The 22,467-nt window shown below is 39.3% G+C and overlaps 2 protein-coding genes across 2 annotated transcripts; one reads left to right on the forward strand and one right to left on the reverse strand.

Annotated features, from left to right (window-relative positions):
* The first annotated feature begins 4,655 nt into the window (after positions 1 to 4,655).
* tmbim4 (transmembrane BAX inhibitor motif containing 4) lies at positions 4,656 to 8,866 on the forward strand. Its single transcript, XM_017695828.2, has 7 exons — positions 4,656 to 4,838; positions 5,212 to 5,320; positions 5,990 to 6,095; positions 6,231 to 6,264; positions 6,599 to 6,716; positions 6,800 to 6,845; positions 7,346 to 8,866. Exons 1-7 carry the CDS (start codon positions 4,748 to 4,750, stop codon positions 7,550 to 7,552), a joined length of 711 nt encoding a protein of 236 aa, XP_017551317.1. The 5' UTR covers positions 4,656 to 4,747; the 3' UTR covers positions 7,553 to 8,866.
* Positions 8,360 to 17,794, reverse strand: vhll (von Hippel-Lindau tumor suppressor like). Its single transcript, XM_037538058.1, is given in 5 exon segments — positions 8,360 to 9,437; positions 9,439 to 9,487; positions 10,380 to 10,427; positions 10,430 to 10,510; positions 17,731 to 17,794. Coding segments are annotated over 5 exon segments (372 nt in total). The 3' UTR covers positions 8,360 to 9,307.
* Positions 17,795 to 22,467: the final 4,673 nt, after the last annotated feature.

Below are 22,467 nucleotides of genomic sequence, written 5' to 3' on the forward strand. Positions count from 1 at the left end.
TGAGTTTTAGGCTGGAACGCCCCTTAAATTTCTGAGATATTTGGTCAATGGTTGCTAAACCCTTAATGCACTTTTACTTGTATTCTTTTTTAACTAATATACTGATATTATTTCTAAAATACTCATATTTTTGCTGTTCCACTCAGGAAACTGAAGAGAAACATTTTTAAATGTATATTTTGGTGGAGTCAGCAATGCAAACATACTTTTTTTCTTAGCAGTGTTATTCTGGGACACATTAAAGAGTGTAGGATTAAATAATCCATGCTTACCAATGTGCAGAATCAGAATCAGGATCATTATTCACCAGATGCCAGGGGGTACAAGGAATTTCTTTTGCCGCAGGTGTCAAAATTAAATCCTATAAATACAGAACAAGATGTACTATATAAACAGTAAATAGGATATGAAGCTACAATATAGTGCTGGAGTGCTGAGGTATATACAGCATGTACAGCTAAGAGAGTTGAGCAGTAAATGTAAATATAAATATGTTTATAGCTAAATATGCATATTGTATGTGTAAATATGTAAATCTGTATGTGTATGTGTACAGATTTGCTGTATGTACTGATACACACTCTTTCCTTCTCTCTCTCTCTCTCTCTCTCTCTCTCTCTCTCCCTTTTCTGTCTTTCCTTCTCTCTCTCTCCTTTCTGTCTTTCCTTTTCTCTCTTCTTTCTGTCTTTCCTTCTCTCTCTCCCCCCTTTGTCTTTCCTTCTCTCTCTCTCTCTCCTTTCTGTCTTTCCTTCTCTCTCTCTCCCCCCTTTGTCTTTCCTTCTCTCTCTCTCTCTCTCTCTCCTTTCTGTCTTTCCTTTTCTCTCTCTCTCTCCTTTCAGTCTTTCCTTTTCTCTCTCTCCCCTTTCTGTCTTTCCTTCTCTCTCTCTCTCCTTTCTGTCTTTCCTTTTCTCTCTCTCTCTCCCTCCCCCCTTTGTCTTTCCTTCTCTCTCTCTCTCCTTTCTGTCTTTCCTTTTCTCTCTCTCTCTCATTTCAGTCTTTTTCTCTCTCTCTGTCCCCTTTCTGTCTTTCTTTTTCTCTCTCTCTCCCCTTTCTGTCTTTCTTTTTCTCTCTCTCTCCTTTCTGTCTTTCCTTCTCTCTCTCTCCCTCTCCTTTCTGTCTTTCTTTTTCTCTCTCTCCCCTTTCTGTCTTTCCTTCTCTCTCTTCTTTCTGTCTTTCCTTCTCTCTCTCCCCCTTTGTCTTTCCTTCTCTCTCTCTCTCTCCTTTCTGTCTTTCCTTTTCTCTCTCTCTCTCCCTCCCCCCTTTGTCTTTCCTTCTCTCTCTCCTTTCTGTCTTTCCTTTTCTCTCTCTCTCTCCTTTCAGTCTTTTTCTCTCTCTCTGTCCCCTTTCTGTCTTTCTTTTTCTCTCTCTCTCCCCTTTCTGTCTTTCTTTTTCTCTCTCTCTCCTTTCTGTCTTTCCTTCTCTCTCTCTCCCTCTCCTTTCTGTCTTTCTTTTTCTCTCTCTCCCCTTTCTGTCTTTCCTTCTCTCTCTTCTTTCTGTCTTTCCTTCTCTCTCTCCCCCTTTGTCTTTCCTTCTCTCTCTCTCTCTCCTTTCTGTCTTTCCTTTTCTCTCTCTCTCTCCCTCCCCCCTTTGTCTTTCCTTCTCTCTCTCCTTTCTGTCTTTCCTTTTCTCTCTCTCTCTCCTTTCAGTCTTTTTCTCTCTCTCTGTCCCCTTTCTGTCTTTCTTTTTCTCTCTCTCTCCCCTTTCTGTCTTTCTTTTTCTCTCTCTCTCCTTTCTGTCTTTCCTTCTCTCTCTCCCTCTCCTTTCTGTCTTTCTTTTTCTCTCTCTCCCCTTTCTGTCTTTCCTTCTCTCTCTTCTTTCTGTCTTTCCTTTTCTCTCTCTCTCTCCTTTCAGTCTTTTTCTCTCTCTCTGTCCCCTTTCTGTCTTTCTTTTTCTCTCTCTCTCCCCTTTCTGTCTTTCTTTTTCTCTCTCTCTCCTTTCTGTCTTTCCTTCTCTCTCTCTCCCTCTCCTTTCTGTCTTTCTTTTTCTCTCTCTCCTTTCTGTCTTTCCTTCTCTCTCTCTCTCTCTCCCTCTCCTTTCTGTCTTTCCTTTTCTCTCTCTCTCTCTCTCTCTCTCTCTCTCTCTCTCTCTCTCTCTCCCTCTCCTTTCTGTCTTTCCTTATCTCTCTCTCCCTCTCCTGTCTTTCCTTTTCTCTCTCTCTCTCCTTTCTGTCTTTCCTTATCTCTCTCTCCCTCTCCTTTCTGTCTTTCCTTCTCTCTCTCTCTCTCTCTCTCTCTCTCTCTCTCCCTCTCCTGTCTTTCCTTTTCTCTCTCTCTCTCCTTTCTGTCTTTCCTTATCTCTCTCTCCCTCTCCTTTCTTTCTTTTTCTCTCTCTCTCCTTTCTGTCTTTCCTTCTCTCTCTCTGTCTCCCTCTCCTTTCTGTCTTTCCTTTTCTCTCTCTCTCTCTCTCCTTTCAGTCTTTCCTTTTCTCTCTCTCCCCTTTCTGTCTTTCCTTCTCTCTCTCTCTCTCTCTCTCTCTCTCTCTCTCCTTTCTGTCTTTCCTTTTCTCTCTCTCTCCCTCCCCCATTTGTCTTTCCTTCTCTCTCTCTCCTTTCTGTCTTTCCTTCTCTCTATCTCTCCTTTCTGTCTTTCCTTCTCTCTCTCTCTCTCCTTTCTGTCTTTCCTTTTCTCTCTCTCTCTCCTTTCTGTCTTTCCTTATCTCTCTCTCCCTCTCCTTTCTTTCTTTTTCTCTCTCTCTCCTTTCTGTCTTTCCTTCTCTCTCTCTGTCTCCCTCTCCTTTCTGTCTTTCCTTTTCTCTCTCTCTCTCCTTTCTGTCTTTCCTTTTCTCTCTCTCTCCCTCCCCCATTTGTCTTTCCTTCTCTCTCTCTGTCTCCCTCTCCTTTCTGTCTTTACTTTTCTCTCTCTCTCTCTCTCTCTCCTTTCAGTCTTTCCTTTTCTCTCTCTCCCCTTTCTGTCTTTCCTTCTCTCTCTCTCCTTTCAGTCTTTCCTTTTCTCTCTCTCCCCTTTCTGTCTTTCCTTCTCTCTCTCTCTCTCTCTCTCTCTCCTTTCTGTCTTTCCTTTTCTCTCTCTCTCCCTCCCCCATTTGTCTTTCCTTCTCTCTCTCTCCTTTCTGTCTTTCCTTCTCTCTATCTCTCCTTTCTGTCTTTCCTTCTCTCTCTCTCTCTCCTTTCTGTCTTTCCTTTTCTCTCTCTCTCTCCTTTCTGTCTTTCCTTATCTCTCTCTCCCTCTCCTTTCTTTCTTTTTCTCTCTCTCTCCTTTCTGTCTTTCCTTCTCTCTCTCTGTCTCCCTCTCCTTTCTGTCTTTCCTTTTCTCTCTCTCTCTCCTTTCAGTCTTTCCTTTTCTCTCTCTCCCCTTTCTGTCTTTCCTTCTCTCTCTCTCTCTCTCTCTCTCTCTCTCCTTTCTGTCTTTCCTTTTCTCTCTCTCTCCCTCCCCCTTTTGTCTTTCCTTCTCTCTATCTCCTTTCTGTCTTTCCTTCTCTCTATCTCTCCTTTCTGTCTTTCCTTCTCTCTCTCTCTCTCTCTCTCTCTCCTTTCTGTCTTTCCTTTTCTCTCTCTCTCTCCTTTCTGTCTTTCCTTATCTCTCTCCCTCTCCTTTCTTTCTTTTTCTCTCTCTCTCCTTTCTGTCTTTCCTTCTCTCTCTCTGTCTCCCTCTCCTTTCTGTCTTTCCTTTTCTCTCTCTCTCCTTTCAGTCTTTCCTTTTCTCTCTCTCCCCTTTCTGTCTTTCCTTCTCTCTCTCTCTCTCTCTCTCTCTCCTTTCTGTCTTTCCTTTTCTCTCTCTCTCCCTCCCCCATTTGTCTTTCCTTCTCTCTCTCTGTCTCTCTCCTTTCTGTCTTTCCTTTTCTCTCTCTCTCCCTCCCCCATTTGTCTTTCCTTCTCTCTCTCTCCTTTCTGTCTTTCCTTCTCTCTATCTCTCCTTTCTGTCTTTCCTTCTCTCTCTCTCTCTCTCTCTCTCCTTTCTGTCTTTCCTTTTCTCTCTCTCTCTCCTTTCTGTCTTTCCTTATCTCTCTCTCCCTCTCCTTTCTTTCTTTTTCTCTCTCTCCTTTCTGTCTTTCCTTCTCTCTCTCTGTCTCCCTCTCCTTTCTGTCTTTCCTTTTCTCTCTCTCTCTCCTTTCAGTCTTTCCTTTTCTCTCTCTCCCCTTTCTGTCTTTCCTTCTCTCTCTCTCTCTCTCTCCTTTCTGTCTTTCCTTTTCTCTCTCTCTCTCTCCTTTCTGTCTTTCCTTATCTCTCTCTCCCTCTCCTTTCTTTCTTTTTCTCTCTCTCCTTTCTGTCTTTCCTTCTCTCTCTCTGTCTCCCTCTCCTTTCTGTCTTTCCTTTTCTCTCTCTCTCTCCTTTCAGTCTTTCCTTTTCTCTCTCTCCCCTTTCTGTCTTTCCTTCTCTCTCTCTCTCTCTCTCCTTTCTGTCTTTCCTTTTCTCTCTCTCCCTCCCCCATTTGTCTTTCCTTCTCTCTCTCTCTCTCTCCTTTCTGTCTTTCCTTCTCTCTATCTCTCTCTCTCTCCCTCCCCTTTCTCTCTCTCTCTCTCTCTCTCTCTCTCTCTCTCTCTCTCTCTCTCTCTCTCTCTCTCTCTCTCTCTTTCTTTCTGTGTCTTTCCTTCTCTTTTCTTTCCTAGTCTTCAGTTTTTATTGCTGTGAATATGAACGGTCAATAGAAATATCCTCTGTCCAGCAGTAGGTGGCAGTAGTACGTTTTAATGTTTATTCAAACACCAGCTTCAAACCTCAAAAGCAAACCGAAAGCTGACGGCAGCAGTAAGAGTTAGCGCTCAGCTAAGTTAGCTCCACCGTTTAACCAACATGAACCAAGACAAATATCCTCGCTCTTCGATTGAGGACGATTTTAATTATGGCACCAACGTTGCGACGGCAAGCGTACAAATCCGTATGGGTGGGTAAATATTGGTTAATTTTCACTAGAAAGCTTAGCTAACCTAGCTAGCTAACGTTAGCGACTGGGTTGTTTTTAGCTCATTAGCAGGGTAACTTTATTTACGTTCGTCAACTTATCTAAAGCAGGGCAGTGCACTTTTATTGAAGATATTTGCGATTGTGAGTGAGTAACTCACATAACATGTGTAGCGTTAACGTTATTAGCCTGAAAGAGTCGTTGTGTTTATTTGGCTACGTGGTAAAAATGGATAGACAACTTTAAACACGATGTCATTAGCTAGTATGATAACTACAACAGTACATATACTGGTAAATGTCTTTTTAGCCCTTTGTGCATTGACCTATTGATGTTTTCTTTCACTCCTCTAAAGATTTCCTACGGAAAGTGTACACCATCCTGTCACTGCAGATCATCGTAACCACAGCTGTGTCTGCCCTCTTCATGTTCTGTGAGCCCATCAAAAACTTTGTGCATTCAAGGTAAAAACACACCAGCAGCATTTGGCAGTACAGTCATGAGTACTGTGGCAGAGACCTTTAAGGGAATTCCACCCAGTTCCACCAAGATGTCAAACAGAGTAACTTATTGATTCAGATTGCCTTTGCAGCGGTGGTGACAAGAACCAGGGATCACAATGTACAGCTACAGTGCAAATATAGCTGTTTTATTTTCTGTCCAAAACAACCAGTGAACCTAAATATGTCCTCTGAATTTTTATTTGTAATGCTAATAATAGTAAAACGGTGGTAAATCTAAAAGTTTTCTCTGCAGACTTTTTTTTATATATAGTGCCCTGCACACACCTCCCTCTGCTGTGAATGGCTTTTTAAAAATATGTTTTAGACCAAAACCAAATTTCAAATCATTCGTGAAACAACATCCCAGGCGTCAGGCAACATATTTGTAACTATTTCATTTAATAACTTGTTGTGATGTGGCTGGTTAGAGGCATTAAATTCTTTGGATGACTTGTTCTTATCACATCACTTCTGATTCTATAGTTTTCTCTGGAACGGTGCATTTCAGGTCAAACCACTGTGAATGGGTTTGTTTGTGGAATTTCTTTTTAACTGCCAAGCATTGCAAAGACTGAGCAGAATGCTTATGTATAGATGTCCTATGTAGTCTCTTATCCTTTGTTTCCACAGTCCTTCTGTGGTATTGGTGTCAGCGATTGGATCTCTGGTTTTACTTTTAGCCTTGGCTGTCTACCGCCACCAGCACCCTGTCAATCTCTATTTACTTTTTGGATTTGTAAGTATACACTTTCATTGTTTTTAATACCATTATTATTCCTCAGATAAGATATTAATACAAGACATTAATTTGATCATTTTTCAAATACTGTCCACACCACCATGATTTTACATTTTTACTTTGTGGTTGCAGACTCTGTTGGAGGCTGTGTCTGTGGCCACAGCTGGTAAGTTATCCCTGCTTTTCCTTTATCACTGAAGAGTACAACTAGAGTCTCTTGTTGTAAAGATAAAGTCTTTAGACACTTGTTGAACAATCTCAAAGTGCAGTGAGTGCGCATCTTGTAAACACATAGCATTCAGCTTCCTGTAACACAACGGGTGACAAACCTATTGAATTCGGTCCCTCCACTCTTGAGGTTCAGGAACATAACCATATGTTGTATAAGTAGCAAACACACCCAGTGTATGATGGTAATGAGTTCTGAGGCAGATTGAAAGCTTGAGATTTTCCATGTTCCCAATCATGCCACATTTAATCCCATTTCTGTTCTTTTTCAGTGACTTTTTATGAATACTCAGTGGTACTCCAGGCTTGCATCCTCACATCTGCTGTATTTGCTGGTTTGACTACTTACACCTTCCAGTCCAAGCGGGACTTTAGCAAACTTGGAGCTGGGTAATTCTCTCTTCATGTCTCAGTTCTTACTGTTTCTCCTCCACTGTCAGGCACTCATACTGACAATCCCGATCCTTTTCTAGGCTGTTTGCTGCCCTGTGGATCCTGATCATTGCAAGCTTTTTGAGGGTGAGTGCAGATTCAGTGGTTCCACCGTCTAAGACAGTTTCACTCAAACTGGGTCATCTTAAGGGTTTAACCAGACATAGTTTTCTCAAAGTGCATTTGGGCACCTTATAAAACACAGTAATATTTACAGTGAAAAGCAAGATGTCTTTATACATCCATATAGTATAATATAGGCCTGTCTAAAATGACTATATTGCCCTACTCAAGCTAGATTACTTTTACATGGGGAGATACTGTAAGTTTATCTAAATAAAAGTGATCTAAAAATGCCATGTCTGTAGTATGCCAGGTAGTAATTCAGAAGCAAATGATCTTCTATAATTCTATTTCCCAGTAATAGTAGTTTTGTTTCACTCAAACTTATAGTCATGTAATAACAAAACCTGGTAATAGATATAATCATGTACAGAGTTATGGGTGTTACTGAGTGTTACAAATTACATTACAGAACCTTCTATATTGATATATTTCTTATGACTGAATTCTCCCACTGTGAATAGCTGTTCTTCAACAATGACACAGTGGAGCTGGTGTTTGCCAGTGCTGGTGCGCTGCTGTTCTGCGGCTTCATCATCTACGACACGCACCTACTGATGCACAAATTGTCACCTGAGGAGCATGTGCTGGCCTCTATCAACCTCTACCTGGACATTGTCAACCTCTTCCTTCACATCCTGCGCATCCTTGAGTCCATGAAGAAGAACTAAGTGTCTGCATGTCCTTCTGCTTAGGCTGAACTTCTGTAGATCCACAGGTGATTTCAGAGTATTGCCATGTTGTTGCTAAAATTAGAATTGCATCAATCCATTTCAGAACTAGCAACAGATTCCATTGTTTCTGAATCCGGAATCCATCAGGAGAGTTTTTGTCCATATGCGACACATGCAGAAAATTGCTTCATGAGGGATGTAAATTATGATGCCTATTATCACTGAGTATTTTAAATAGTGCAACACATCTCTAACAGTTTCCTGCTCTAACATAAACAGTGGCAATTAAGTGATGAATTGAATCAGGTGTGTTTGAGCAGGAAGCTCTCCAAACTGTGAAGGAATCTGGATCTTCAGTTCTCCACCTCTGCTATATTTAGTTTCTAATCTTAAAGCGGAGTGTCACTGTTCTTGCACGTATAAATGTAGTACTATCAAGTGGAACAGTGAATAGAAATGGATTTTTCTACCTAGTTATAATGTACTAATACTTTGATCTCACCTCAAAGCATGATAAGATGAATCTACAGATCTCAGTGCAGCACATCAGTTAAAGATTGTATATGAAAACTCGTACATAATTCCTTGCTTCTGTTTTCAGGTCTTTGTAATGTGGAGGTGTTTATCATAAGTTGTGTTCAGTAGCAATGTTTATTGTTTGTGTTGTTAATTTGGTAACACTCTAAACTTGACCAATTAAGAGGTGGATGTTTATCAGTGGAACAATGCATGTTCATGTCCAGTATAAGTGAAAATAGTACTAGAAGTAAAAAAGGCACTAATTGCTCTATTTTAAGAAAGAAAACTGTGTTCAGGAAAGCTACAGTGTTACCAAAACATGTGGAATTTGCATATTTCATTACAAGTATCTCATAATATTTAATAACTTTTGTAGCAGTAAATCTACATTCTTTACAACAATTTCATTTGCAGTGTAAATTATAATGAAAACGCTTTCCAAATTATTGCTGTGTTTAATTACAGTCGTCACAACCCTTTCTCCTGCTCCCTCATGCCTGGGCTGTTTAGCAAACCTGTCAGTTACATAGAACAAAAGGCTTAAAAATAATATTGAAAGTAGTTGTGCAGTGCCACTTAATGTGTATATCAGTCTTTTAAGATTATGTTTTGAATATCCTTGAAAGGGACCTCTGTGTGCTTTGATTTTAACTTTAATTTATTTCCAGGACCGCAAGTGCAATATTTAATTGTAATGGGGAAATGCATCTCTGTGGGGAAAATACTGTTTAAAACAGAAATTACTTATTGTGTTATAATCAACTGGGAGTAATAAATGCAGATTAAAATGTGTGTGTGCAGTAATTCTCTGCCAGCCATTCTAACAGTCTACTGTAAGCAGCTTGTTGCAGTAAACCAGAAACATACAGTCTATGTCCAAACAGCTGTAGACACTCCTTCTAATGAGTGAATTCAAGTGCACAGCCTTACATGAGCCTAAGCTTGTGATCCCTATTGCCAAGCATTAGCTAGAGGGGTATAAAGCCCCCTAGCATTGGACTGTGGAGCAGTGACACTGCATTTCTATGCAATGGTGGACCCCCATCTCATACCTTTGGAATGACTTTTAGTGGTGTTTGTGGTCCATAACTAATCAGCCAACATCAGTAGCTGACTGAACTGAGTGCTCAATGAAGTCCTCAAATCTAGTATAAAGCCTTGCCCTGAATAATTATGCCGACTGTAAAGAAAAAGAAAAAAAATTACAAACCCTAGGAGAGCTTTGCTTTGTCGTCAGGGTTCAGTGCACTGATAAGAGCCAGAATGAGCTCTTCTTGTTAACATCTGAATTTCTCGCAGCAAATCTGGAGTGAGGCGGATGTCCTTCCTTAGAAACTCAGGAATCTCCAGTTTGTCAACGTCATCTCAAAAGTTTTCAGATCAGTTTCAAGCAGCATTCCTGTAAAGTGTAGATTGTGGCAAGAAGAAAAATACAATAGGGGAAAAACATTGAAGGGTCATTGCACGATTGTTTTTTAAATATATGTAAAAAAAGAAGGGCCTGGGTTTCCATAGACGTGCAGTCAGGTTAAAAGGATGCGCTAAATTGCCCCTAGGTGTGTGTGTGTGTGTGAGAGAGAGAGCGAGAGAGAATGAATGAATGAATTAATGAATGTGTCTCTGTGCCCTGAAATGGACTGGTGGCCTGTCCAGGGTGTTTCCTGCCTTCAGCCCATTGCCCGCTGGGATAGGTTCCAGCTCCCTCAGTGACCCAGAAGGATAAGCGGCTTAGACCTTGTTGTGTGTGGGTGAATTGTTGAGTAGTTTGATGTGAATTGCCTCATTCTTCGAGAAACAAGGAGTGATGGGAACCAGGGGTCACAATGTCTACAACACAAATATAGCAATTTTATTGACTATCCAAAATGACAGTAAAACCACATCATCTGTGTTTGTATATGTGTTGTTGATAATGGTATAATAGAGGAAAATCTGGAAAAAATATGTACCTGCATGCACCTCCCCATTATAAATGGATTTTTAAATGTTCTAGGTCAAAACTTTAACCCAAAACTATTGTATAATAATATTTCAGACACGAGGCAGCGTATTTGTAACCATATCATGTAATACCTTTTGTTAGATGCATTAAAAGCTGATGCCTGGTTCCTATCACCACCACTGTGAACAATTCTCACTTGGCAAGTTTCTACACAGCAGAGCTTTTCACAGTTAACCACTTTGAGTGACTATGATGTAAACAAAGTCAGCCAATCATGCAGACATTTTAAAAAATCCGTGGAGTTGCCTGTTCATTTTAAAGCACAGAGCATAGCAAAGTCATCCGGGATGAAGTGCTGAGTACCTGGAGTGGTCACAACCACGGTGTGAAACAGCGGGTGGCCATCAGCTCCTCAGCAGGGGAGGGGAGATAAACCTCACGGAAGTTTGCGAGCAGTTTTGATCCGTCTGATCCTCTAAAAATCCACGGATGTGCTAGGAGGGGGAACAACAACACACATTAGCTTTAGCCTAGTTTGTCCGAATAACAAGCTAACGAGGCATCGCTTTATTGGCATTTCGCAGCCCGTAACTGTAGTCCAGCCACCATGCCGCCGAATTACCGCTGGATCTGTTGACGAAGTCGGTGAAAGTTTGGTGGTGTGAATGCAGGGATTTGAGTGGCTGCGACACTTACTGGTCAGCCATTTGTGCCCCAGGCGATACGAAAATAAAAAAGCTTTCAGCCACGTGTGTGCTGTTGTGTTTTGGACACCAGGGGGGGCGATTTGCACAAGCGATAAGTAATGTGTGGTGAAAGAGAGAGAGAGAGAGAGAGAGAGAGGCCCCTACAGAAGTCATTTAACGAACCATTGTTAGGACTACACATTTTAAAAAGATTGTTCTTCACGGGTTCTTTAGTGAGAACGATATATATATATATATATAACTTTTTTTCAAAATTACAGATCCCTGCTGGTGTCATAAATACAAATAATACTATACTAACATGTAGGAACGAGATCCTAATGTGTGGCCATGGCTTACTAAGATGTGAGAATTAGATAATTAAGTCTTGACCACAGCTAAATAAAGCACGATCTCATTCCCACGCCTTTAAGGAGCCCTGCTGGTAACATCCTGTATAAATAAAAATAATGCCTGACCATTAATTAGTAAAGTAAGGGAAAGAGATAATTAAGCCTTGACCATGATAAGACTTAATAAAGCATGATCTCATAACCATGCCACACTAAGTCTTGGCCACAACTTAATTATCTCATTCCCATGCCTTGATGAGCCTTGGCCATGCATTAGGATCTTGTTCCCACACGTTAATACAGCATGGCCACACATTAGGTTTATGTATACGGAATGTCACCAGCTAGGCTCTGAGTGCCTTACTAAGTCATGGCCACAACTTGATTATCTCATTCCCTTACCTTACTAAAACCCATTTTTTATTTAGACAGGAATTCACCAGCAGGGCTCCATAGCAAATGGTTCTAGCTCCAAAAAGGTTCTTCTATGGTTATGATGTCAAGCCTGTAACAACAGAAGAACTCATTTTCAACAAGGTTCTATATAGATATATGCAACACATTCTTCATCAATCTAAAGAACCATTTAACAATGCAAAATTTAAGTATGAAGTGGTTCTATGTAGAACTTACAGTTCTACACAGAGCCATTCCCTTTGCTAAAGAACCCTTAAAGAACCATCTTTTTAAGAGTATACTAATGTGGCATTCAGTAGTTTTCCTCTGGCACACAGAGGTGACTATGTTTACTACAATTACTCTGTTACATGCACTCGTATAAAACTATAAGAAAAGAGAGCCATTTGAATCACAGCATTTAAGGAAATCTGCTAATAGGTGTTTAACATGTTTAATTACATTAATTGAAAAAGGGCACTCTTAAGAATGACAGGGTTTTTAAAATGGGTCTGTACAACACCAAGAAGTGGTTCCACTGTTATTATGAATCAAACATTTTTGCTAAGGGTGTAGTGTATGAAGTGAAAAAGGTTTGTTTTTGTACATATTGTTTAGACACCCACTGAAGTTTTATCACCAATATTACTACACTGATGTGGGACAGGAACCAGTATTGTGTAGGACCCCTCTAGCCCAGCAAAGTGTAGCAACACGACGTGGAATCAATTCAACAAGTGGATGGAAGACATCTAGAGGGATGTTCAGCCATGCTGTCTGGATACCCACCCACAGCACTGTGGTATTTGTTGGTGCAGGGTCTCGGGTTCGATTGGACCTCTCCACCACAGCTTATAAATGCTCGATTGAGCTCATGCCAGGTGAACGTTCAGGCCACACCATTCGTTGGAACTCTCCAGAATGTTCTTCTGTGTCATATCCCTTGGAAGCTAAAGAACACTGCACTGATGTGCATGTGGGGCCTCCCACATTGAATGTGGATGTGACAAACAATTCTAGCTAGACACCGCCAGTCACGATCATTAAGCACCTGTGGCCGACCACTGTGCTGTCCACTGTAGGTTCTAATACCTTCTATTATATGTTCCTAGAACATACATAAAACTGTGGATTGAGGAATGTTAAATACCCACACAACTTTGGAAATGGAACGTCTCATACTTCTGGCACCCACCATCATGTCTTGTTTGAACATTTGGCACATCAGTGTAAAAGTAGTTTTAGCTTTGCCTATTTTGATGTGTTCAAAAAAGTGCATTAATATGAAATGTATTAATATAAAAACAGAATTTGGACAATCTAATAATTGTCCAACCATCTTGAACAAAAAGGACAATCTAATAATTTATGTTTTTAATCCTCTTCACAACCTGTTTAGCCAGAAAATGAATGTGTTGTCACATTGACATGGAGTCACTGACTTCATTAAAAAAAAACAAAAAAAAACTTTTAGTCAAAACTTTTTTATAGTTCTTTTTTTATTCTGTTGTTTCAGTATCTGGACTTTTTCTGTCTCGCACCTCTCACTTTGGATCTTCATCATTTTATTTAAGACCAAAGGCACAACAAAGATAGAAGAAAAACAAACTTCAGTTCCTATACTCATACATGCTGGATGTCATAAGAGGTTTCACTGCAATTCTATAAGTTACTGAGTACTTAAGTAGCTTTTGACCCAGTAGTTTTTAGTTCTACCGTTTTTTAAAAAAAACACAAAAAAAACAATACTTTCATAAAAATATGGGCTTGGACTTCCGTACCCACCTGTGCTGGCACCCATAATTATGTCCACATACTTACACTAAAGAGCAACCTTGTATGTCAAGACAGATGACAAAAAAAAACATCTGTTCAAATTAGAGAGAGAAAATGTCTATGAGTGCAAGTGTGCTCCCCGTTTAAAAGGCCACTGTGAGCCAGCTGTTCTATTTAAAATCATGTTCACAAAAGATCCAAAAGATGGGCAAATGTGTAGACCTAAAAATCAAGGGTTCTTTATTAAAGAAAATGGTTATATATAAAACCATGAACACTCAAAGAGCCCTTTGCATGATTAAAGTGAAAAGTCATCGTGAAAAGGTTCATCAGATTATTCAGTGTATTGCATATGGGTCTATATAGTATCAACTGCTTGACACTGCAACAATAGCAGAACCCTTTTGGTGTTCTTTATAGAAACCCTTTATAGAATTATTTTCAAAAATATTCCTTATAACCATTTGCAGCATATCTTCCACCAATATGAAGAACGATTTTACAATGCAAAGGGTTCTTTGAGTGTTCATGGTTCTATATAGAACCCTTTTCTTTAGTAAAGAAGCCTTGAAGAATCTTTTTAACAGTGTAATTAAGTACATTTTCATAAATCAAGGTGAAGAAAAAGGTTTGTGAATGATTTTATGGCTTTACTGAGCAGCTTTATTGAGTGAGGTTATAACCCAAACACCCCAAAAGCTTGGGCTGGAAATGCAGACTGTGGGCTGGAGGCATCTGCTTGCTCCTAAATACTTCTTTCAGACCACTGTCAGTTGCATTGCAGTTATCTAATGATACATTAAATGACTAGGCCGTATTACTGAGGTGAAATCTGTTAGTTTTTCTCTGCCACTCACAGCCATATCCACATAGTGCTACCAAAGATCAACCTTTTGTGTTGGGATTTTAACTTGGCCAGATGAGAGAAACCACATGTCTGTTCAAATTGGAGGGAAAGAGGGAGAGAATGAGTGTGAGTGGGTGTGTGCGCATTTGTGAAAGCTCTGTGATGAGTCTGAGTGTGGTCCCAGTTTGTTTAAAGGGTCACAATGAGCCATCCGTTCTCCTCCAAACCCCATTCTCAAAGCTTCCAAAAGATGGTAAAATCCACTTAAAATTCCAGGCTGGTTGGTGTTCTCGAGGAGGGATGGGGGCACTTAGAAATTCTTGTGGGATGACAACAAGACTTTGATGTTAGTGTGTTTTTTGTCTTTTGAGAGGCAGGACAGTCTGGGAGGAGGAGGAGGGGGAGAGTGCGCCCGTCCTGTGGAGGCCCGCATTCACTACCGCTCACCCACTAAAGTGTTTACCCCTACACACAGTCCATTCTCCCTGCATAAAACAATGCAGTTTATACACAGCGCTCTACATTTCATTCAGGCTGAACACACAACATGAGCATGAAAAAAACATGAAAAAAAACAATAAAGCTTTACATTGATAATTACATATATAACCTCTTAATTAACCTTTATTACTTGCTATTACATTATACAGTACTGTGCAAAAGTCAGGGCGCACTCTTTCATGTGTTTAAATTCAATGTTACTCATTTTCAGTGTTGTAAAAATCAGATGTTTAACAGAATGTTTAAAATATTTAACAGAAAATTACACAGAAGCTTCAACAAATAAATGCAATATTCAGTTTTTCAGTTTTAATTGTGTCCAGTTTTTGCCTTTATTACAGCTTCCACTCCTTTCAGATGACTTGTTTTCAATTTTTTCAAGAAATCTGCAGGGAATTTTTTCCACACTTCCAAAGTTCAAAGTTTCCTTTTCTCAGTAACTTTCATCAGTAGTTTTGACTCTTTCAGCTCTGTACATTAAACAACTGGTCACACAGTTCACACTGACAGAATTACATTGCAATGACCTCCTTTTACTCATTTCACCTAAACTGATAGGATCAGCGCAGTGTCCTTGTGTGTTATAAGTTCTATGGCTTTATGAAAAAGTTACTTTACATTATAAAACAGATAGCTCCTAAAATCTGTGTTCAAAGCTGTTGTAAAATGCTCAATATACACACCTATGATCATAGGGCTTATGGCTTATGTCATAAAGCTAACATTATGTTACTATCTAAGATATCTACATTGACTTTTAACACGTCAGTGGTCTAACCAAGTGCTCAAATATCTAAAAAATACCAAAAAGCAATCTGGATACACTTTCATGTTGCTTTTTGCATTTGATTGGCTTCATATCTGACCCTTCTAGTTTTTCCCCTTACTCCCTCTCTAATTTGCCCTGCTTTAATCTGAAGCATATTTTCCATTGTGTGCAAGAGTGTGTTGTGTGATGACGGCACAGCAGGTTTCTCTCTGATCTTTCCTTGGCAGGTTCATGGCGATGCTGTAGGAGCTTTGGCCTTCTCTCCAGAAAACTGCAGAGTGCTGCATTTAGCCCATTTTTGGGCTCTTTTTTTGGGGAAACCAAGCTTTAATCTCAGCCTCCCCCACCCCACCACACATACACACTCAGGTCTCCTGGTGTTCCTTTTCCCCTGAAAAGCTGACATGCTGCCACTGTTATGATCATTAACAGATCTAAAAGCCTCACCACACAAACACTTATAAACACAACCTGTCAGTCACATATTATTAACCACTGGGATCCAGAGCACATTTAGGCCTTGCTAAAGTTCTGGTGCATAAATTTTAATATGCAACATTACCTGGATATCTGTAGAGAGAAAATAGATGTGGAAGTGTGATTTTAGGTCCACTCATAATTCATTATTATATAACCATTTTCTAACCTTTATTTCTTAGAACTGAATATACTGTTTTTGTTACTGGAGCCTTGAAGATTGATATATGCACTGTATATATATGTGTGTTGTGCTGGTACGAGTGGATCAGATACAGCAGTACTGCTGGAGTTTTTAAACACTGTCCACTCACTGTCCCCTATTAGACACTCCTACCTTGTCAGTCCACCTTGTAGATGTCAGAAATGATAGCTCATCTGCTGCTGCACAGTGTGTAATGGTCATCCACTAGTCTTTCATCAGTGGTCACAGGTGCCCATAGGACACTGTTGGATGGATATTTTTGGTTGGTGGACTATTCGCAGTCAAGCAGTGACACTGAAGTGTTTAAAACACACAGCACTGCTGTGCCTGATCCACTCAGACCACCACCACACACATTAACACCACCACCTCGTCAGTCATACTGCAGTACTGAGAATGATCCACCACCCAAATAGTACCTGCTCTGTGAGGATCCATTGGGCTCCTGACCACACAAGAAAGGGGGCTAACAAAGTATGCAGAGAAACAGATGGACTACAGTCTGTAATTGTAGAACTACAAAGTGCACCAAACTTTATATAGAGTAAGTGAAGCTGATAAAATGGACGAAGTGTATAGACAAGGAGTGGTCAAATTGTCATGTCTGATTAGTGTAAACAACCTCTGTTTTGATCGTCTACCCTGTATTGTGTCATGTTTAAAAAACCGTCCTCTAGTAACACTCTTGATAACTTCAACATTAATGGGCGGGGCCAAACTTCTATTGGCCAAAAGGGCAGATATGTGTAAATGCTTTGATTTTTCAAAACAATGAATTCAAAACAGGCTGTTTTTTGCAGCTTAGGTCTATATATGGACTGTTTTCAAACTTTAACATCAAACATATATTTCGTCACATTTGATGATTTTTTCTACTACAAAGTAACTGATTTGGTTTTGTCTAATAGATAAATGTGTAAAATATTACAAATAGTTTTTGGAAAATCATTCTCTTTATCATAAAGACAGATTAAGCAACACTGTACATCGTAATATATTGTTGATATATTATAATGCACTATATAATATAATATACAATACAATACACAATATAATGTATTTCTACATTCTGTCTTTATAGTCTATAAGAATATGAACACATTAATAGCATGCTATAGTGCATTCATAATGCATTCTTAATGCAATATCAACATGACTATACATTTTTGTAAAAATGCATTACACATTATTGCCATGTTTATTATGTATCATGAAAATGCTTTATAAGTAGTCACCATAACATTTTATATTGTCAGTGCAAAAGAAACTCACAGTATGCACAAAGACTAACAAACCTGCCTGCTTATAAACACATGCTGGACAATGTTATGATTTCCTTATCAACTTAATAATTATACTTATGGAATAGATTTTTGCCTTCATTAGAGCAGAACACATACCAAAAACATCCTGTTTCGTATCAGTCTTCTTGCCTGTTGATGCCCTGCTACCTGGTTTCTACCTTTAAGCCTACTGTATTTTTCCATGGGGTGATAATGAATGGGCACACTGCTGATCCAGGCTCTTGGCTTAGGCAGCCATTCTCCCGTTTGGTCTTTGATGTCCTGCTCTCTTGCTGGGAATCTAATGGGAGCCTTGCGTCACAGTAGGTACTATGAACCCGCTGCTTTTGTTACTGCTGCCTTTCTCCTCCATGCCAAAAGGGGGATTTAAGTGACTGGCACAGTTGCATACACAGCTCACCCTGCCCCATCAGACTTAGAGATGAGCTCTTGGCCTCAGCCAGGGCCTTCACCCTTGCCACCATCCTCCCCCTTTTCACTTTGATTAGATGAGCAGAAAATGTGTTTGCACTTGCTCTGCTCATCCTTCCTTTTCTGGGACTTCCAGAAAATGCAGTGAAAGCATATCACATTTATACTGCTGTGCAAACATCTTAGGCCAGCGAAAAATTGTTCAATGAAGTATTGATTAGTCCAGTGGTTCCAAACCCTGGTCCTAGACAGCTCTGGACTTGTGCTACATACAGTATGCCCCCACTTTCAACACTCCTGATCTAATCAACTCATTAACAAGCCCTTTATGACTTGAATTGAGTGTCCTGAGTAGATTAGCAGATGTAGGCGTTTGATATTTTAGTGTTTTCTTTTTTTGAAGACTGTAGAAGGTACATTCATGCTGTGACCTGAAAACCGTTTGGTGGGGTATTTCATTTTTTATTTTATTTTATTGGCAACAGCATCACTGTGTGTAGTTATGTTAGACACAAATTTTAGTTGCATTTAACTAGAGGTTTGAGCACTGCTGGCATTCTCAAAGCAATGGACTATCTATCCCTAAATCCATACCTCAAGATCATTGAATGTGTTTAGGATTACTTGGATACTGTGAAACAAAAAATGCAACCAAATTCTAAGACTGTACTCTTGGAGCATTTGAAGTACATTAAAGGGCTCTGTCCATCTGGTGTTACCCCCTCCCCCTCTCTTCCAGCAATTAGAAACTTAGCCAAGATCCCTTCAACTTTACACTGTAAAAAATGACCTGGGGTTGTTGCTGTAACTGCTTAGATGGTCGTAACAGCAGCACACCTGACTCTACCCAAACTGCACCTGCCTCTCGCAAGCTACCCAGATGTGAGATGAAACTTCAGAAGTAATATTGAACCAAACCATAAAGAAGTGAGCACATGGAGTCTTTAGCGAAGGTTACTGCCATTCCATTTGGTGGGTGCATTTTTGAGATTCCATGGCGTGTTTTTGTTATTGTTTGATTTCCCCCATGAAGGGTGAGCCGGCGGGCCGGCTGGGATGGGAGGGTGGGTGCTGCTCCTCTTGGTGTGGGATGGTGCTGTAGTGGACTGAGACGCTACGTGCCACCGAGAAGCTCAAATAATCACCCCACCGACTGTTTATTTTCCCCTGTTGTCTCTGACTACCTCTCGGCCTTCCTCTGACCTTAGGGAAACACGGCTGATTGACCAGCACCCCCTCGGTGGTTGAGCCAGGGTTAATTGGTGAAATGTGTGAGTGTAAGTGTTCGGAGGGAGGAGGAGGAGGTTAGTGATTCACTTTGGTGAGAAAGCATTAAAGAATGTACTGGTTGTCCATAGTGTTTCACTTTTTCATTACCTAAGGTGTCAGTGATTTCACCTGCACAGACACACTGTAAGCTGGGAATCACTTGTTATTAGTAATTGTTAACTAATATCTAATTAAGTCATCAGTGTTGGGGTAGCTACTTAAAAAAAGTAGCCCATTACAAATGACTACTTCTCTCAAAATGTAGTGGGATGTCTGTACTTATTACCTCCTGGTAAAAGTAACCTCATTACTCATTAATTTACTTCTATGTTACTCTTTAAACCCATACAGATCTGTACCAACTGCAAAGTACAAGGTAAAAATCCAATAATCCTTTTCAGTCAGTCCTTTATTTAGAAAGAAATCATGGCATCTGTTTACAAGGTAAGTCCTGCCCTTCAATAAAATGAGCCAATCAACTTGATGGTAAAGCAGCAAGCAGGAAAATTTATGGAGTTATCTGTACTAGCCAGAATACACTGGCCACAAAACCATTAGTAGCTATAAACTATGCAATATTTTTGTTGGACAAGCTTTTGAAATCATAACTTGGCATACATGGACAGTCATGGGTGATCTGGAAAATTTACCATTTAAATGCATCACAGATTTTTCTAATAAAACTGCAGTGCATTACGCTTCTATGATTCGAGGAAAAGGACCCACACTACTGTAATACATTACTTTGCATGACAAACACTGGCAACTATATATCGTTCTACACTATGATAATTTAGTGAATATGTTACTTAAAGATTGATATACAATACAAATAATACATTAAACACCAGAAAAACGAATGTTTTCAGATGATTTATGCATTTTTTAAGAACCAGTAGCTTTTAAATAGTAAACAGTATCCAGTAATAGTCTATATACAGTGATTCTGAGTGTTATACAAATGTAATTTTTATTTTTTATTTTTCACAGCTACCTATGAATGATAGTATGAAGAATACTAGCATCATATTAGAGTCGTCGTGCACATACATATAGTCATATCCAAAAGTTTTGGTCAAATTACATGCTTTGTTGATTTTCTGAGTGGATATTTATGGTGTATAATATTCTCTACAGGAAATGAACTTAAAAATGACATTTTCCTGCCAACTTTAGGGCACAATTTCTATTTACTAGTTTAACATTGGGAAAAGAAGATGTGTTCAATTATTTTCATGTAGAAAATCAAAACACAAAATTTGAGCAGGGTGCCCAAATGCCTAATATAAGAACTCCTAATATGTGTTCTGTTATAACAGGTTCTCTGCTCTTTTGTAAGCACAGGTTTTGTCTGTGGTGATCAGCTGATACACTACAGATAGAGATAAAGCTAAAAGAAGCTGAAGCTCCTTTTGAAAGCTTCTTTAGGGAGCCAAGGTTGATCCACTTCCCTCAGGCACCTTTAAGAGTGTAGTTGTGTTTCCTGAGGTAACTGAAAGTCTTTGTCTGGAGGAGCGAGAGCTGCAGACTGAATCACAGCTCTGGACTGCTGTGTGTGAGTGATCTGTGGGTGGACCAGCGCTCAGGCATCTACTCATTAACAATAGCAGGTGGTTGGAGCAAACCACTTTATGGGGCTGATAATTAAACGTGAACATTCTTTTCAGATGACACAGCCTTTCACGAAGACAGGAGGGGAGGAAGCAAAACAAGCCTTTGTTGTTCAAATAACACTCTTTACTAAGACTAGCAGATATAATGCATATCTGATCGGTGGTTGTTTATGTTCAACCTCACAGTTCTCAGATCACATGTTATTAGACAGTATTCCATTCCACTTTCTGATATGTGCTTTATAAATGTTTAAAGCTCCTGGTGATTTGTCTTCTTTCTCTTTTTCTCATCAGTAAATCACCAATGCCTGATTCGTAGCAGTTTCAGAATGTGTCAGTCACAGCATAGTGTACGTGCTGAGAGTGGAAAAGCCAAAGCCTGCTGTGGCGAAGTACGAGCATCTCTAAATCTAGCTGGTTGGAGCTGGACCCACCACAGTGCATTCATGCCTGTGAGCTGCTGCACTGGCCTGTAAAACCTCACCCATCTCAACATCTCCACCCTCACACTCATATACCTAAAGGCATGTGGAAGAAATGACTGGCTAACACTAAATCAAAATAGGGATGCTTGTAATATGACCAAGGATGTCTCATAGAAGCATTGAGCATTAAAGGTCCATATTGTGGGAAGCTGAATTATCTGAATGTTCTGTTCTACACTCTTAAAATGATTAAAATGGGTTCACCTTCTTTAGTGAAGGCAATGGTTCTTCAAAGAATCCAGCAATCATTAGAATTTGTAAATGCTTCTTCTCTATGATGAAAAAAGACTTCTATATTGTTCCTTTTAAAACGATTCTATTTAGCTCCAAAAAGTCAAAGAACCAGTACTATATAGAATCCTTTCTGCTAAGGGTGTAATAAACTCCCTGTGGTGAACAGGAACCAGATGTCTAAAGAGTTCAATGCTTCTAAAGGTTCCCTCACAGAAAATTATTGCATGAATAGTTATGAATACGCTACATAATGCCTGAAATGTTTTCAATAGTTTTGTGTGAAGGTCTGGACCTAAAACATATTTTTCAAACCTATGCAAGGTAGGGGCCTTTCTCAAAGAGTCTCCAAAGAAAGAATATTTGTTCCAGATTACTATTATCAACATTAATATAAAAACTCAAGGAGGCACATGTAGGTTCACTGTTAGTTTTGCATAGTAAATAAAATGTAGAAATCTGAAGCAGTAAGTTCTTCTACAGCGAACCACAGAATTCATATTAAACCTCTGAATGTTTGAAGTATAGAAAGTTTATGAAAGTGGATGGAATGCACCTTTAAAGTTTCCAAACATACTATTCCATATACTCCACACAGGTTTTGTCATGTCAAAAAACTGAACCAATAATTTACTTATTTATATATATTTACACTCACACACACACACACACACACACACACACACATATATATATATATATATATATATATATATATATATACATATTCAGCCTACAGCAATTATATACTCCTCCAATTCAAGTTAAAAGAAGTGTTGCAGGCTGCTTTTTGTCATAATTTGAAAATGCCTGATATCATGATGAATGGACCAAAATAAGTAGTCCAAAATGACATGGAAAAAAGTCTTATTCCATTGACTTACATTAAAAATAAAGTAGTTTTTTCCTTTTCCTGTAAAGTGACCATTTTGGAGATTTGGAAGGTTTTCTTCTTATACATATATATATATATATATATATATATATATATATATATATATATATATATATATATATATATATATATATATATATATATATATATATATATGTCTTTACAGAATATAGGTTCTTCTTCTGCAGCATTGCTCCAACTCTTTTGCCACCTTTTTAAAGAGAGTAATTATG

The sequence above is a fragment of the Pygocentrus nattereri genome, chromosome 1, assembly GCF_015220715.1.
Source record: "Pygocentrus nattereri isolate fPygNat1 chromosome 1, fPygNat1.pri, whole genome shotgun sequence".
NCBI classification, from domain to species: domain Eukaryota; kingdom Metazoa; phylum Chordata; class Actinopteri; order Characiformes; family Serrasalmidae; genus Pygocentrus; species Pygocentrus nattereri.